General features: G+C 44.7%; 1 protein-coding gene across 5 annotated transcripts in view; it reads left to right on the top strand.

Annotated features, from left to right (window-relative positions):
* The first annotated feature begins 3,507 nt into the window (after positions 1-3,507).
* BIN3 (bridging integrator 3) overlaps positions 3,508-17,446 on the top strand; it is a 119,024-nt gene continuing 105,085 nt past the window's right edge. The window contains exons 1-2 of one of the 5 annotated variants that reach the window (XM_083589093.1): positions 3,553-3,595; positions 17,118-17,240. Coding sequence is in view for 1 of the 5 variants with exons in the window: in XM_083589092.1 (XP_083445218.1) it covers positions 3,588-3,595 (8 nt within the window). In the remaining 4 variants the exon portion in view is untranslated. Of the gene's footprint in view, positions 3,596-17,117; positions 17,241-17,446 lie in introns of those variants that run through there. The other 4 variants (XM_083589092.1, XM_083589095.1, XM_083589096.1 and 1 more) reach the window with 4 other exon arrangements.

Here is a 17,446-nt window from a genome sequence, read left to right on the forward strand (position 1 = left end):
CAGATCTAGATTACATCATTCTCAGATGGAGGGGAGAAGGTATGTCCCCTATCCCATCTGTTTCCCCCCAATTCAGAACAGTCCAGGCTCTCAAGAAACATACTTCTGACTGCTGGCTCCTATTAAGACACATTGGGTTGTACTGCTCTATTAACATTCCTTGTTCAAGTCAAAAACTCTAGTCAGCTGTTGCCTTGCGGCAACTCTACAGCGATAGCAATTCGATAGGAAACCCATTTATATACACACACCTTATTATTTGCATATCAAATAGGATGGAAAACAGGATGAATACCTAACCAAGTGAATAACCATCTGAAAGATGGTATTAGTAAAGAAAAGTCAGAGCATATAATAATGAAACATGATCTAAGAGGCTGGGAAGCACAAGTATTGCTAAATCCCAAATGGAGCTGGATTGACAAATAGCAGGAAGTTTTGGGGCCACCATATGCAGGTGATGGGAACAAAACTCAAGATAACCAAGAATGTCACAATACTTAATTAACACTTTGCTCTCATTTAAGCAAAGATGATAATGAGTCATAAGGATGGTTGATGCAAAAGTCTGAAGAACTGGAAGGTACAGTCATGGCATAAAGAAAGTACACCCTCTTTGAATTCTGTGGTTTAACATATGAAGACATAATAACAATCATCTGTTCCTTAGCAGGTCTTACAATTAGGTAAATACAACCTCAGATAAACAACAACACACAGCCTGGATAACACAAAATATTACACTGTGTCATGATTTATTTAACAAAAATTCAGCCAAAATGGGGAAGCTATGTGTGAAAAACTAAATATACCCTTCCTGTATTAAGAGGCTAAGTAGCAGACAGGTAAAGGTAAAGGTAAAGGTAAAGGTAAAGGTAAAGGTAAAGGTACCCCTGCCCATCAGGGCCAGTCGTGACCGACTCTAGGGTTGCGCGCTCATCTCGCTCAAGAGGCTGGGAGCCGGCGCTGTCCGAAGACACTTCCGGGTCACGTGGCCAGCGTGACTAAGCTGTATCTGGCGAGCCAGCACCAGTGCCGCACACGGAAACGCCGTTTACCTTCCCGCTATAAAGCGGTACCTATTTATCTACTTGCACTTAGGGGTGCTTTTGAACTGCTAGGTAGGCAGGAGCTGGGACCGAACGACGGGAGCTCACCCTGCCGCGGGGATTCGAACCGTCGACCTTTCGATCGACAGGTCCTAGGCGCTGTGGTTTAACCCACAGCGCCACCCGCGTCCGGGTGCTGCTAATCAAATGCTAATCAAATGCTAATCCGGGTGCTGCTAATCAAATGCCCTTGCTTAATCGATCATAAGCAAGTGTGACCACCTCTATAAAAGCCTGGTCTGGAGCATTCATGTATTTTAACGCAATTCTAAGGAAGAAAGCCATCAGTAATGCTCTTAGAGAAGCAACTGTTGTTGCCCATGAAACTGAGAAGGGTTATAAGGCCATCTCCAACCAATTCAATACAGTGAGAAAGATTATTCAAAAGTGGAAATATTCAAGACACTCTTCTCTCTAAAAAGAACATGACAGCATGGCTTTGATTTGCAAAGTTGCATCTGAACAAACCACAGTACATCTGGAACAATGTATTTTGAACAGACAAGACCAAAATGGACATGCTTGGCCATAACACAGAGCACCATGCTTGGTGAAAGCCAAACACAGCACATCAGCACAAGCCCCTCATACCAGCCATCAAGCACAGTGGTGGAAGGGTGATTATTTGGGTTTGTTTTGCAGTCACAGGACCTGGGAACCTTGCAGTTATTGAGTTGACCATGAACTCCTCTGTATACCGAAGTATTCTAGAGCCAAATGTGAGGCCATCTGCCAGAAAGCTGAAGCTTGGCTGAAATTACGTCATGCAACAGGACAATGATGCCAAGCACACTAACAAATCTACAACAGAATGGCTGAAAAAGAAAAGAATCAAGGTGTTGCAATGACCCAGTCAAAGTCGAGACCTCAAGTGAAAGATGGCAGGACCTTAAAGAGAGCCTTGCATAAACAGATGCCAGCAAACCTCAACAAACTGAAGCAACATTGTAAAGAGAAATGGGCCAAAATTCCTCAACCACAATGTGAGAGACTGATAAAAGTCATACAGAAAGCAATTACAAGTTACTGCTGCTACAGGTGGTTCTACAAGCTATTGAATCATAAGATTTACTTACGTTTTTCACACATGGCTTCTCCATTTTGGCTTTATTTCTGTTAAATAAATCATGGTATGGTGTGAAATGTCATATGTTGTTATTCATCTGAGGTTGTATTTGCCTAATATTAAGACCCACTAAGGAGCAGATGATTGTAACATGTAAAACATGGGTAGGCAAACTAAGGCCCAGGGGCCGGATCTGGCCCAATCGCCTTCTAAATCTGGTCCGCGGATGGTCCGGGAATCAGTGTGTTATTACATGAGTAGAATGTATCCTTTTATTTAAAATGCATCTCTGTGTTATTTGTGGGGCATAGGAATTTGTTCATCCCCCCCAAATTATAGTCTGGCCCCCCAAAAGGTCTGAGGAAGAGTTTGGATTTGGATTTGATATCCCGCCTTTCACTCTCTTTAAGGAGTCTCAAAGCGGCTCACATTCTCCTTTCCCTTCCTCCCCCACAACAAACACTCTGTGAGGTGAGTGGGGCTGAGAGACTTCAGATAAGTGTGACTGGCCCAAGGTCACCCAGCAGCTGCATGTGGAGGAGCGGAGACGCGAACCCGGTTCCCCAGATTACGAGTCTATCGCTCTTAACCACTACACCACACTGAGGAACAGTGGACCAGCCCCCAGCTGAAAAAGTTTGCTGACACCAGATGTAAAACCACAGAATTCAAAGAGGGTGTACAGTGGTACCTCAGGTTACAGACGCTTCAGGTTACATACGCTTCAGGTTACAAACTCTGCTAACCCAGAAATAGTGCTTCAGGTTAAGAACTTTGCTTCAGGATGAGAACAGAAATTGCATGGTGGCAGCAGGAGGCCCCATTAGCTAAAGTGGTGCTTCAGGTTAAGAACAGTTTCCGGTTAAGAACGGACCTCCGGAGCGAATTAAGTACTTAGCTTGAGGTACCACTGTACTTTCTTTTTCCCATGACTGCATATTTCAATCTGAGGTTCAAAGCTCTCTGTGCAATGCAATTCTCCTTTTAGAAATTTAGTCCTGTGCCTTTTTTCTACTTATGACTTTATTTAATATTACATATATCTACACAATATTGTATAATACAAGTTTTTACAAAATAGAAATTATTTATAGACCCTCCCCCCAGTCTCTGCTCTGTCGAGTCCTCAGAGCATGCGCGCGCGCGCGCGTGTACGTGAAAGGCGCGCCTGAGGGCGACAGGCGGGCCCGGCTGCCGGAGAGGAGCCTCCTGAGAAGGCGCGGGCGCGGCTTAGGCAGCCGCCCTTCCCTCTCGGCCCCTCGGGACGCCCCGCCCCGCGCTGGCTCCACCCCGGCCCCGCCTCGCGTGCGACGTCATCGCGCCTCGCCTCCCGGCCCCGACTTCACTTCCGGAAGCAGGACCGTGGGGAGAGCAGGCATTTCCGGGAGAGGCGCCGGACCAGAAGGGGGACCATGAGTTGGTGAGTGGTTTCTGCGGCCGGGCGGGAGGGGGTCCTCGCTCGGTTACCCGCCTTCCTCCGGCCCCTGAAGCCCCTTCGCCCCGTGCCGTTGCCTCATGCAGCCCGGTGCCTGTGGACCCTGCGGGGCTTCCAAGCGGCCCTCCGGACCCTCCGCGGGGCCACGGGTCGTGGGATGTCCCTGCTCCTTATCAGTTCTTTTTTTCAAAGCACGTGGTCGGGCAGCAATTAGGGCTTCAAAGGGTGTGAAACTCATAGGCGTTAGATCTCCAAACTGTTATTAGACATCCGAGAGAAGTTGAACCTTCATGTACTAACGCAGTGTATCTCTGATTACCCGTTGTTGGCAGGGCGGGGGGTGTGTGTGTGTGTGGAGACACTTCTGTTTCCACCCCTTGCTTCAGAGGAACATAGAAACATAGGAAGTTGCCATATCTAGAATCAGGACATCGGTCTGTGTAGCAAAATATTCTTTACAATGACCAGCAGCAAATCTCCAGGATTTCAGAGAGGGGGCTCTCCTAGCCCTGCCTTGGGGTAGGTAGGGTGGAACATCAGACTTTCTGCATGCAAAGCAGGTGTTTTATCACAGAGCTGTGGTCTCTTCCTTGAGGTTTTGTTTTTTAGTGTCTGGTTAGTCACTGAGGGAAGTAAGATATTAATAATAATAATTTTATTGTTCATACCCTGCCCACTGCCTGGTCTGTCCCAGTTGGGGGCTGCCTAAGTTCTTGCTTTTGTTTACTTCTTATAATTATATCCTGCTTTTCCTCCAATGCGCTCAAAGCAAATTCCTCATAGCTGTCCTGTGATGTAGATCAAGCTAAAAGAGAATGAGTGACCCATGGTCACCCAGTGAGCTTCATGGCTTAACGGGTCTCCTCAGTCTTATTGTGACAACCGCTACACTGTGTTGGCTCTCCTAACATTTTGTTTTGTTGTGCTCAAATTTTACTGGCACATGGGAGTTCCTGGTGGCCTTCCATCCAAGGGACTGATCAGGTTCATATACTGCTGGCATCAGTTAGTAGAATTGTAGCTGCAGATTCTGCAGGGAATTCACTCAACCCATGGGGAATCAAGTTCCTGCAGTAGGTTATTTAGAAGTTTTTCTCTGGCTTCAGAAGGCTGTACTAAAAGGACATTTTAGTCTGATCAAATGCAACTGGTTCCAGGGAGCAAGCACTTCCTTTTGTCATTCCTTCATAATGCATGAACATCTGAAACCTATAGACCTTTGTAAAATTATGTTGGTGTATTTTTTAAAAAGTAGCCATGTCAGTCTGTTACAGCAGAAGTTCTCAGAGACCTGTGGCATCTTGTATGCATCGTTGTTGGGTTGTTTTTTTAAAAAAAGAAGATAACACAGGTACCTTGTAGGCAAGGTCCTAGTACAGATGTTAGAAGTGGACAACGATGACTTTGTGTGTCTGAGGTGTAAGAAGTCTCACCTTGCATTAAAAAAAAATCATATTGGACCAATGAATGGTACTTTGTTTGCTCCACTGCCATCCACAAAACCTATCAGAGAAGAGGATGGAACCATTTCCTCCATAAATACTCATGGAACAGGGTCTGTCTTCATCTAATCCCATGGATCAGGGGACAAAACTACATTCCCCAAAAACTCTACAGAATTCGTAAATTGTTACTATTTTGTATTCTTTTTAAAATATAACTTGTTCTTCAATCCTGCTGCTTTTTCAACTCCACAATTCTTTCAGTTTCAGGCTCATAGTTGCTAGGATGCAGACTAAGGAGTTAGTGTAAAAATGCGTAATATTCTTTATTTCATCATTTGCTTTTTTCTACATTCCCAGACGTTTGTTCTGGAAGTTATTATGGAAGACATTTGTTCTGTTATGTTGTGCCATTTCAGAGTGATAACTTGTCTATGTTACAGCTCCACTAAAACCATCTTTTCCCCTTCTCAATAGAAGCAACCCTGGGCCTTTACTCTGGAATCAGTAAATGTTGAGAAGTTGCATAGCACAAAACAATTATGTCAGTATGATCCAAATAGTATTTGGATCAACCAAAATTGAAATACTTAGTGTAATAAGTAATTGTAGTGATTACTCTGGGGAAAAATAGATTAGATTTCAAACTAAAGCAAATTAGGAATGATCATTGGTTCAAACTTTGTGCATGGACTAAAGGTTTGTACCTGGATTCTACTTAGGAAAGCTTTGAACTTTAGCTGAGGAAGGCACCTTGCTTCACTTTGGTTACCTTCCTAGTCAATTATAATTAAGATCAAATCATTTCTGTACCGTTGGCAGCTGCTTAAAATCTTCAGGAGTAATTAAGAGAATGCTAAAGTTGCTTTTGATCTAGAACGTAATCCCAAACACAGGAAGGATGCTCAGGGCTGTCTTAAGCATATCCAGCACCATGATGCAAAGATCCCTCCGGCGCCCCCCCTGCGTTTCCCAGAGTTGTAGACCTTTTTTAAGGGGGGGGGACCCCAAAGTTGTTGACCTTTTTAAGGAAAGGTTCCCCAGAGTTCTTGACCTATTTTTAGGGAGCTGATACCATGCTTACATGTTATCTCTGCTTGGGAAAAGAAAACAGGAAACATAAACAAAGAACCAGTAAACAGTTAGGATGTAGCTTAACTGTATCAGAAAGGCATCCAGCCAATTTGGTTGCCAAAAAATATTCCTGCAGACATTTCTGAGATCATGGTCTTTCCAACTAGTGGCTTTGTTAATTGTCTTACTTTAAATGTTGTGATGATCCTCTGCCCTTTTAAAATGTGGTTTTTGGGAGTGGAGGGTTATTACGGTTGTTTTTATTTTGATTATGTATTTTGTGGTTTTATATTTTGATTTTATTCAGTGAAGCACCCCGAGACCTTGGGGTATAGGGCAATATATAAATTAAATTAATAATAATAATCCCACCATCCACATGCCTCTTTTCGCCCCTTTACACTGGCATGTTTTGCACCAGATTTCTTTCAACTAGCATCAGTAGATAAAACTGGAGGTGTGGGGGAGAGAGGTAGCAGTGAGAGAAGAGAGGCAGACATCCCCTCCCATATCCTATGCCTTCCTGCAGCACTACTCAGAAGTAAATCAGACTCTGTATACAATGGGACTTACTCTCAGGTGCATTTACATACAATTATCATTGCTGCAGAAATTATACCTTTATATTGCTTTTAATTATTGCCTGCCCCAGGAAGGTGACCGTTGCAAAATGAAAGTGCAAGACTGCGTTGCAAGATCAGAAATACCGAATATAAAAGTGGTAGGCAAGGGGTGAAGGGTGGAGACAGATGGCTGGTGACACACAAACTACCAATGCTTCATCCAGCCCACATCATAGAAATGGCTCCCCCGCCTCCACCCCTTTTAATTTCGTGGCAGCGCCTGTAGAGCGGGGCACGCACACGACGCCCATAGGGCAGTGTACATGGCGTGGCAGGGGGTGCGATCGGCGGCGATCCTGCCCAGGCAAGAGGAGCTGCCCAGGAGGCAGCAAAAGAGGATGTGGGGCTAGGAGGGACGTAGTCCTTGGCTCCCCCCCCACCTGTCCGTCTCCTCCTCCTCCTTTCGGGGCAGGGGACTCAGAGCCTCTCTGAAAGCCGGAGGAAGCCAGAGAAAGCCCCTCTCAGCACGGTGCCAACAACAACGGAAGCCGCTGGGCGGGCCCTTTGACAGCCCTACGCCAATCCCAGGCGCGCAGGGAGGAGCTGGGCAGCCACCTCAGTGCCTTGCTTGGCCCCGAACTCACGCAGAGCCCGCAGCAAAAGAGCCTGCTAGGAGCCCAGCGCTGTGGCGATATGCGCCACTAGAGATAATGGTTAAGACGTCCCTGAGGATGCTTAAATTCCACTGAAGTTAGCCAAGATTGCAACCGGTATGTATTGGGTGTGTGTAAATTGTTGTTGGGCAAAATAAAGGCTAAAAACCTACTAAAAAAACTGGGTCCCTCTTCCGCTTAAGCTATTGGCTGTTTTTTTTTTGGTGCTCATGATGTTATTCTTTTAGCCGAAGCCTAAACGTTGCAGTTCCCTCTGAGCTCATTGAAATTTGCTTCCTAATAAGAACACTTGGAATTGCTGTCTTAGGTTGCAATATTGTGCCACACATAGCCATGCATCAGTAAATATGCATAGAATCAGGCTTTTGGTTTTATGCAGTCAAGTTGGGCTAACAAAAGGCAGCAGGTTTAGGGATTAATTTGTGGCTGAACAAATACAAAGTAACATTTGGTATTGCCATATTGGTTTTTAAAAGGCAGGTTCCAAAAAAAAACCAGCTGTTAATCTTTTGTTAGAAAACCAGCATAGGACTCACTGATGTATTTGTTTCTGAGATTCTCATGCAGTGATTTTTGCCACCTCATTTTCACATGTTTGCAAAAACATGGTCCCTGCATGGAAAATTGGAGCCCTTACTGAAGAAAATGTTTTCCTGTCATGGTTATGTTTCTATTTTTCGTAGGTAAACTATTTCACAAAGATGGCTCCCTGTGCGTAAATAAGCTGGCAAAGTCACTGCAGTGTTCCACCATCTTAGAAATAAACACGAGAGTTTCTCTCACTGTCCTCACAACAATCAAGCCAAGCAGAATGATGCAGTAAATGTGCCTGCAGAGATCAGCAGCCCAGGTCCATTTTGGTAACATTGGAAGCTGTCTTACAGCAGCTGACCTCATACAAGGCCAGATTATTTGTCCCTCTAGCTCCTCTGATTGATGCCAGCTTTCCAGGGTCTTAGGCAGGTTTTTCACATCACACCAAGGAGTACCTTTCACTCCGACCTTAGAGAGCCGCTGCTAGTTAGAATAGGCAGACCATGGATAGGTGGACTAATAATCTCACTTTTCATAGGTGATCTTCAAAAGCAGCTATCACTAGAGGATCCTAGGGACCTAAAGGGGTGAGGGCGGTAATTGATGGGTTAAATAATAATTAATACAAACTTTTAATTGATTTGGCAAAGCAAGCATGCCAGTTACTGCTAAATTAGTTTTAAGCAATGGAAGGAAAAATAAAGCAATGTCTATGAATCTATGGGAAACAACACAAGCAGGTAACCAGATATTTGTTATGGAACTCAGTGGTCAGAGAATCTTGTGGTTTCATTTTTATTTTTTTTACAAAAGCAGGTTTCTAGCTATCATAGAGTTGAAAGGGACCCTGAGGATCATCTAGTCCAATCCCCTGCAACCTTGGCATCATCAGCATCATTCTCTTAACAAACTGAGCTATCCAGCTCATCATCCATGGTTGTGGGGAAATCATATAAAAGTCTGCATATTGTCTGGTGATGATTAGCACAAGGACATGCTGTGTTTTCTCTACTCATTTTCCTGTCTATTCCAGTTTTCATTTCTCAGTCTTCGCCACTAGTCATTGCCACAAAAATTCACATGCTTTAGCAAATTATTATTATTTATTGAATTTATATACTGCCCTATACTCGGAGGTAAAATAAAAATATAAAACCATAAAATACAAAATACTACTTCAAAATCCCACGAACTCCCTAGAAAACAATGGGAGGATGACATAGGCTATGAGATTAACCCCACTCAATGGACCAAAATGTGGTCTAAACCCCCCTTTAAATCCATATCAACGAAAAGAAAAGAACTTACTCGGAAACTCACGTACAGGTGGTACCTAACACCAAGAAAACTAGCGCTAATATGCCCAGGAACCTCACCAAAATGCTGGAGAGGATTCACCTCCACAGGCACATATCTCCACATGTGATGGGAGTGCCCCAAAATCCAACTATTCTGGACAACAACCATAGGAGAAATAGCGTATCCATAAGGCGCACCGGACTATAAGGCGCACCTAGTTTTTAGAGGGGGAAATCTAGGGGGGAAATCGTATCTCCCCCCCCCATCCCCAAAGAGCAAAGAAGCCAAGACAGTGAGCGGGATCCATCCCGCTCACTGTCTTGGCTTCTCCCATAGCCACGCACAGCCTCTCCTGGCTGGAGAGGTTGCGCGCGGCTAAAGAAGTGAGTGGATGGATCCTGCTCGCTGTCTTGGCTTCCTCTTTAGCCGCACGCAACCTCTCCAGCCAGGAGAGGCTGCGCGCGGCTAAAGAAGCCATAGCTGTGCGCAGCTTTTCTCGGCCGAAGGGGTTGCACTACCCCCACCTATATGGCAATACCCCCACCTCCCGCAAAAGCCCACAGGAGCTGTGCACCCTTTAAGGAGTGTGCGGCTCCTGCAGGCTTTTCTATGAGGAGGGAGAAGGGACTGACTGGCCGCGTCAGTCCCTTCTCCCTCCTGGGGAAAAGCCCGCAAGAGCTGCACAGAGCTTGTGTGCGGCTCTTGGGGGCTTTTCCTGCCTGCCTCCCCCCTGCATTCACTCCATAAGACGCACACACATTTCCCCTTACTTTTTAGCAGGGAAAAAGTGCGTCTTATGGAGCGAAAAATGCGGTAAATAAAATAACCAAGCAAGTATTAGAAATCACCCCAGAATTGGCCTTACTAAACATCTTCCAAGAAAATAATGCCCACTTACACCACAAAGAACTCATAACCCACCTACTTTCAGCAGCCAGAAGCGTCATAACCAGACACTGGAGAGACCTGTCAGAAGTAAGCATGGACCAGTGGTACCAAATAGTATGGGAAACAGCCCTACTAGAAAAATTAACCAATAAACTGAAACTGACACGGGGACAAATAGAAGAAGACACCTTCATGGCTCCCCTTTGTCACATACACAGCCCAACAAGGCAATGACAAAAATCCACCAACAGCATACAAATCAATATGGCTAACCTGATCCAAAACACCTACCCACACATGAAAACAAAGACCACCACAGCCAACCACAAATGAACAGCCACACCCTAGGCCAACCCCAACCTCTCTCACCACCAAAGGGACACAAGTGAACAGCAAAGAACAGCAAGCAACGCTCACACCAAACCCTACATATAGTAAGTAAAATAGAAACATTGCCACCCAATCCCACCCCCATCTTCCCCCCCTTCACCTCTTTCCCACTTGTCTTTCTAACGTCTCAACAAATGAAACTGATTTGTAAAAATGTTACATGGGGGGGGGGATACGAGAGAGAGACATTGCACACACTTTTGTAAATCAAGAAAATCTTTAATAAAATAACAAACAAACAAACCAACCATAAAATACATCAAAATAAAAACAACAACCCAATAACCAGAATTATTCTGGAAGCAGAATAAATTGTGTGGTAAAGAGTAAGTACAGGTTTAAGAAGTTGGGCTTCTTAGGATTTTTAGTACAGAATACATACCCTGCCGGTGTTACTTAGCGGTAACTCCTGTTGAACTCAATTGCAGCTAAGCTATAGTTCCTGGTATTTTCAGTATGTTTCAGTCTGTACAGTGCTAACCAACCTGTTTGGGACAGTCAAAGTATCTTGTATGTTAGTGTAGTTTTATATGGCATGCTGGTGGCTTGCTATGCAGATAGTCTTTTTTGTGATATAAATACAGAGACATTCTAGCTAATCATGATTTACTACCCAGGCGCTTCTACTTTACTCCTCCCTTGGTATGAGTGGGAGAAACAAGCAAACCAGGAAACCTTCATTTCATATTACTTCCATATCAAGGAACATGGTTTGCTTCTCCCTAAAAAGGTAAAGGAAAAGGTAAAGGGACCCCTGACTGTTAGGTCCAGTCATGTCCGACTCTGGGCTTGCGGCACTCATCTCGCTTTATTGGCCAAGGGAGCCGGCATACAGCTTCAGGGTCATGTGGCCAAGCATGACTAAGCCGCTTCTGGCAAACCAGAGCAGCGCAATTGCTAGCTAATGAAGCCATGGATTGTTGTTGGCATACTGGGCAGTGGGCATTTTCCAGTCAAAACTGGGAGCCCCATTGGGCTTTAAGATCCAGTGAGTTGTAGCCATTACCACCCCTACTCAGAGTAGACCCAGTAAACGAAGTTACTGATGTCCTCAGTGGACAATGGGCCTATTCTGAATAGGCTTAGCATTGGATACAGTCCATTGGTTTCAGTAGAAGAAAGAAGTGTGATTCCACACACACACACACACACTCACACTCACACTTCATTCTCCTACTGTATATATTACACGCCAGCTTCAGTCTGTTGGCTCTCATCCAGTCCATCACCGAGGCAAGACACTGATCCAGCACTTCCACTGCCTCAGCTGCAGATGTAAAGGAAAAATAGAGCTGAGTAACATTAGCATATTGCTGACAACGTATTCCGAACCTCCAGATATCCCCATCCAGCATTTTCATGTAGATGTTAAGCAACATGGGAGATAGGATTGAGCCTTGTGGAACCCTACATTGAAGGTTCCACAGGGCTGAAAAGCATTCCCCAAGTAACACCCTCCGGGAATGACCATCCACGTAGGACTGAAATCACCGCAAAGCAGTGCCACCCACCCCTAGTTCGGAGAGTCGCTCCAGAAGGATACCATGGTCGATGGTTTCAAAAACTGCTGAGAGGTTGAGAAGAATTAACAGGGACATGTTTCCCTTGTCTCTGTCTTGACAGAGGTCATCATACAGGGCAACCAAAGCAGTTTCTGTGACAATATTGGACCTAAACCGTGATTAAAATGGATCCAGAAAATCAGTTTCTTCCAAAAGCGCCTGGATCTGGTCCGCGACCACTCGCTCCAGAACCTTGCCCAGAACAGGGAGATTAGTAACTGGCTGGTAGTTAGGTTCTCTGAATCCGGGGAAGGTTTCTTAAGGAGTGGTTTTACTACTGCCTCCTTCAAGCAGGCAGGGACCATCCCCTCTTGTAAACAAACACTGATCACCTCCCTGGCCCAGCCAGCTGTTCCCTCCCTGCTGGTTTTTATCAGCCAAGAGGCACAAGGGTCTAGAGCGCAAGTGAGTCTGCCCATAAAGCAGCCAGGTGGGTGGGTGGTTTTATGTTTTAGCGTTTAAAGCCCTAAACAGTTTAGGATATGAAGGACCAACTGCTGTATTTGTTGTGAATTATTTGTTAGATTGATATACCACCCTTCATCACAAGATCTCAGGGTGATTCATCAGATAAAAATACAAGGTAAAACACAAGTAAATAGTTAACACAACAACAACCCCCTTCCCCAAAACACATTTAAAAGGCTGTTGAATATTAATCAGCCTTATAAAACCAAAAAAATACAAATACGAAAAACAAATGAACACTTAAGAACAATTCCACCCCCCAATAAGCAACACCCCCCCAAGTTAAAACCCCATCCTCATTAAAACCATAAGGCCCACACCCTCGTTCCACCCCCAGAGGGACAAGCCCCTTTGTTGTCTCCCCTTTGGTGGCGGCCCTGCAGCTGGCAGGCTTTCTAGAGCTGCCCCAGCAACTGGTGGGTGCCCACCTCGGGCAGCAGGTGTCTCCCATGCTGCCTGCCTGCCTGCCTGCCCAGGTCCTGGTCCCTGCCCTACTTGCACAGCTGCAGGCAGGTCCTGGTCTGGAGGTCCAGCAGAGGCTCCATCTCCAGCAGGTCCCCTGGGCAGCAGCTGCAGGCATGTGAGGTTGCTCTAGTTGTTGATATCTTCACTGGGGTTGTTTATTATTTCACCCATTTTTTTTAGTGAGGTGGGTGAGTCCCATAGACAGAGCCTTCTCTGTGGTCACCCCTCATCTCTGGAAGTCCCCTCCCATTTTTCGGCTGAGCTGTAGGAAATTTGATGCTGATTAAAATTCTATTTTTACTAAGGAGTACTGCTAAAGCTCATTGTTCTTACTTTAATTTACTATGTTTGTACTGTATTTTTATGTATTGTAAGCTGCCTTGAGAACTGTTGGTTAGTAGGCGGGATATTAAATAAAATGCAGCATGAGTGGGAGGGTGCGCTGTGCAGCCCTGTTCTCTTCTCTCCCCTCTCTTGAAATTTGCTTTTTTTAAAGCTGTTTTTTTCCTGGTGAATCTCTGTGGCCAGATGTAACCCATATTGGGTAAAAAATAGCTTCTTAAAGTTGTTTTGTCAACTGCTCAGAGGACTTCTGTGAATGGGCAATACATATATCCCAGAAATGAAGAAATACATTGTTTTGGGTGGAAAAGTACAGGGGAAGAATGGTTTGTGCTCTCCCCCCCCCACCCCCGCCAGTAATATTTATAAAAGAGAGAAGTTGTGTTTCAATGAAACCATGGAGATTAAACCTAGTCTTTCCCTGGGCTCATGCACTTTCCCTCCCTTCTTTTCAGTCCTAAAAACTCATATATGTAAACCTGGGTTATGGGTGCAACAATTGAATATCTAGTCAGTTTTTATCTTACAAAGCAATAAATAAATAAATTGTGCAAACTATGGCAAGTTCTTAAAGAAATGGGAGTGCCAGACCACCTTATCTGTCTCCTGAGAATTCTCTATATGAGACAAGAAGCAACAGTTAGAACTGGGTATGGAACAACTGATTGGTTCAAAATTGGGAAAGGAGTACAACAAGGCTGTATATTATTTCCCTGCTTATTCAACTTATATGCAGAATACATCATGCGAAAGGCTGGACTGGATGAATCCCAAGCCGGAATTAAGATTGCTGGAAGAAATATCAATAACCTCAGATATGCAGATGACACAAGGAGGAGGAATTAAAGAACCTCTTAATGAGGGTGAAGGAGAAGAGTGCAAAATATGGTCTGAAGCTCAACATGAAAAAAACTAAAATCATGGCCACTGGTCCCATCACCTCCTGGCAAACAGAAGGGGAAGAATTGGAGGCAATGACAGATTTTACCTTCTTGGGCTCCATGATCACGGCAGATGGTGACAGCAGTCACGAAATTAAAAGACGCCTGCTTCTTGGGAGAAAAGCGATGATAAACCTAGACAGCATCTCAAAAAGCAGAGACATCACCTTGTCGACAAAGATCCATATAGTTAAAGCTATGGTTTTCCCAGTAGTGATGTATGGAAGTGAGAGCTGGACCATAAAGAAGGCTGATCGCCGAAGAATTGATGCTTTTGAATTATGGTGCTGGAGGAGACTCTTGAGAGTCCCATGGACTGCAAGAAGATCAAACCTCCCCATTCTAAAGGAAATCAGCCCTGAGTGCTCACTGGAAGGACAGATCGTGAAGCTGAAGCTCAAATACTTTGGCCACATCATGAGAAGTGAAGACTCTCTGGAAAAAACTCTGGTGTTGGGTAAGATTGCGGGCACAAGAAGAAGGGGGTAACAGGACAAGATGGTTGGACAGTGTTATAGAAGTGACCAACATGAATTTGACGAAATTCCAGGAGGCAGTGGAAGACAGGAGTGCCTGGCGTGCTCTGGTCCAGGGCGTGATGAAGAGTCAGAAACGACTAATTGACTAAACAGCAACAGTAGTAGTGAAATTTAGGGACATTGGGTGATATTCAACAATGTTTACTCAGTGTGTAGACCTTTTGAAATTAATGGACCTAACTTGGGTCTACTCTGAGTAAGACTTTGTTCAATACTACCCATTGCTGTCAATGACAAATACTGTATGGGCCTCATACACTGCCCTACTTCCTCTCTGATCTCTCTGAAAGTTTGAGGCAGTATGTTTCTGAATACCAGTTCCTGGAAGTCACAGAAGGGGAGAGTGTTGCTCTTGTGCTCGGATCCTGCTTGCGGGTTTCCCACAGGCTTCTGGTTGGCCACTGTGGGAACAGAATGCTGGACTAGATAGGCCATTGGCCTGATTCTGCAGGAGGTTCTTGTTTAATGTTTTCTGCAGCCTCTTGTTTCTTTGCTTGCCTTGCCTCTCCTGATGTTGTTGGCTGGCGTCCTCTTATGTCTGTCCTAGCTCCTGCCAACCTAGTAGTTTGAAAGCATGCCGGTGCAAGTAGATAAATAGGTACTGCTATGAGGGGAAGGTAAAAGCTGTTCCCATGCCCTCTGGCTTTCGTCACGGTGTTCTGTTGTGCCTGAAGCAGTTTAGTCATGCTGGCCACATGACCCAGAAAAGCTGTCTGGACAAACGCCGGCTCCCTCGGCCTGAAGCGAGATGAGCCTCAACCCCATAGTCACCTTTGACCCAGGGGTCTTTTACCTTTACTCTTTTTTTTAACCTTATGTCATAGTAGATCTCTTCTGGAAAGGGAGTTGGGTTATGATCCTTTTATCCCATGTTAGAATCTGGGATAGAAAAGCTACTTGCCACATGACTCCTGGTATCTAGGTTATGGGTGCAAAAACAGAATGGCTAGTTGCATTTTTTCCAGTTCAGCAGCACTTTACGCTTTTCTTTTCTTTTTTGAAATTCATAAACTAATACACAATTCATATGACACATTGTTAATATCCCATTTTTAATAGCAATTCTTAATTGGACACCACAAACATAAATGGGGTTCTGCCCCTGCAGTTGTGACCAAGACCACAAGTCATTTGAATAATTAATATTTACAAATACATACATGTATATATTATATGTGTTTGAAATTGGCCAGGCACATTTCGCGACTGGCACAGGTCCAGTTGTGACCACATGGAGATCTCTGGATGCCAGGTGGGTAATTGACATCTCAATCTGGCTGGCTGCTCCAGCTTTCATAGCATGTCAGCAGAAGAGTTTATTTATTGCATTTATATCCCATCTTTTCCTCCAAGGAGTACATGTTTCACCCCCCTCCTCAGTTAATTCCTACAATGACACTGTGAGGTATAGCTGCCTGGGGTTTAGCTTCTTCTGTCATTCTACAGAGGATCCAGGTAGCCACGGGCTAAGCAGCCAAGCACTAAGATTTATTTGGAAGACCTTTGAATTCAAAATCTGTGAGCAGCATCTTTTAACTGACTCAGGCTGCCTCCTTCCATGCATACCCTCTCAGTGTTCTCCACCCTCAGAGGCTCATGGGCTGGCGGCCCAAGGAGGGCACACTCTCTGTGAAATTCTCTCTCTCGAGGTGCATTTGGCACCTTCATTGCACAGCTTCCATCCAACAAACGCTGAAGAAGCACCACTTGAGGTGTATGTTTTTAGGATGCACCTAATTTTTGTGATTGTAAATTATTTTAAACTGTTTTTAATGTTGTATTTTAATATTGTAACCTGCCCTAGGATTTTAGCATGAAGTGTAAGTAAATAGTAGTAGTAGTAGTAGTAGTAATTACACTCCTTTGTCCTTGTGCTTTTCACTTTAAATCAGGGGTCAGCAAACGTTTTCGGCAGGGGGCCGGTCCACTGTCCCTCAGACCTTGTGGGGGGCCAGACTATACTTTTTTTGGGGGGTGAACAAATTCCTATGTCCCACAAATAACCCAGAGATGTGTTTTAAATAAAAGGACACATTCTGCTCATGTAAAAACATGCTGATTCCCAGACCACCCGTGGGCCGGATTGAGAAGGTGATTGGGCTGGATCTGGCCCCCGGGCCTTAGTTTGCCTACCCATGCTTTAAATGATACCTTGCTAGTGCAGAACAGTTGAATGATTTCTAAACTTTTTGATGGAAGTACAGACATTTACTGTTTATGTATGTGATCATTAGGTTCCTTGTTTATCCTCTCTCAGCAGTTTTGGTTCAACAGTGCTTGGTTTACAAGTCAAATGTTTGATTTCTTTCCCCTCCTTTGCTGCCAGCTCTGCAGATTCATCTTGTGAACTGGAGAAGCCCAGCTGCATTCTCATTGCCTCCCCCTGTTATGTGGAGTAATGAAGATTTTCAGCTAACAAGTAAACTTGACAGTTGTCTTGTTGGACCAGGTGCACTGGATTCTTGCTCTCTGTTGAAGCTCTTCAGGATTAGTATAAACGTCTCTGTATCACTAAAGTCAGCATCTCTGTCACCCCAGCACAGTGCCAGAGAAGTTTGTCAGTTGTACAATCAGTTTGTCCCGATTATAAGCTGTACATTTCAAGACTGGCAGTCAATGAGTAATAGTGTGTTCCATGATAGGAGAAGGTATGCA

The sequence above is a fragment of the Podarcis filfolensis genome (assembly GCF_964270895.1).
Source record: "Podarcis filfolensis genome assembly, chromosome: 15".
In the NCBI taxonomy this organism is placed as follows: domain Eukaryota; kingdom Metazoa; phylum Chordata; class Lepidosauria; order Squamata; family Lacertidae; genus Podarcis; species Podarcis filfolensis.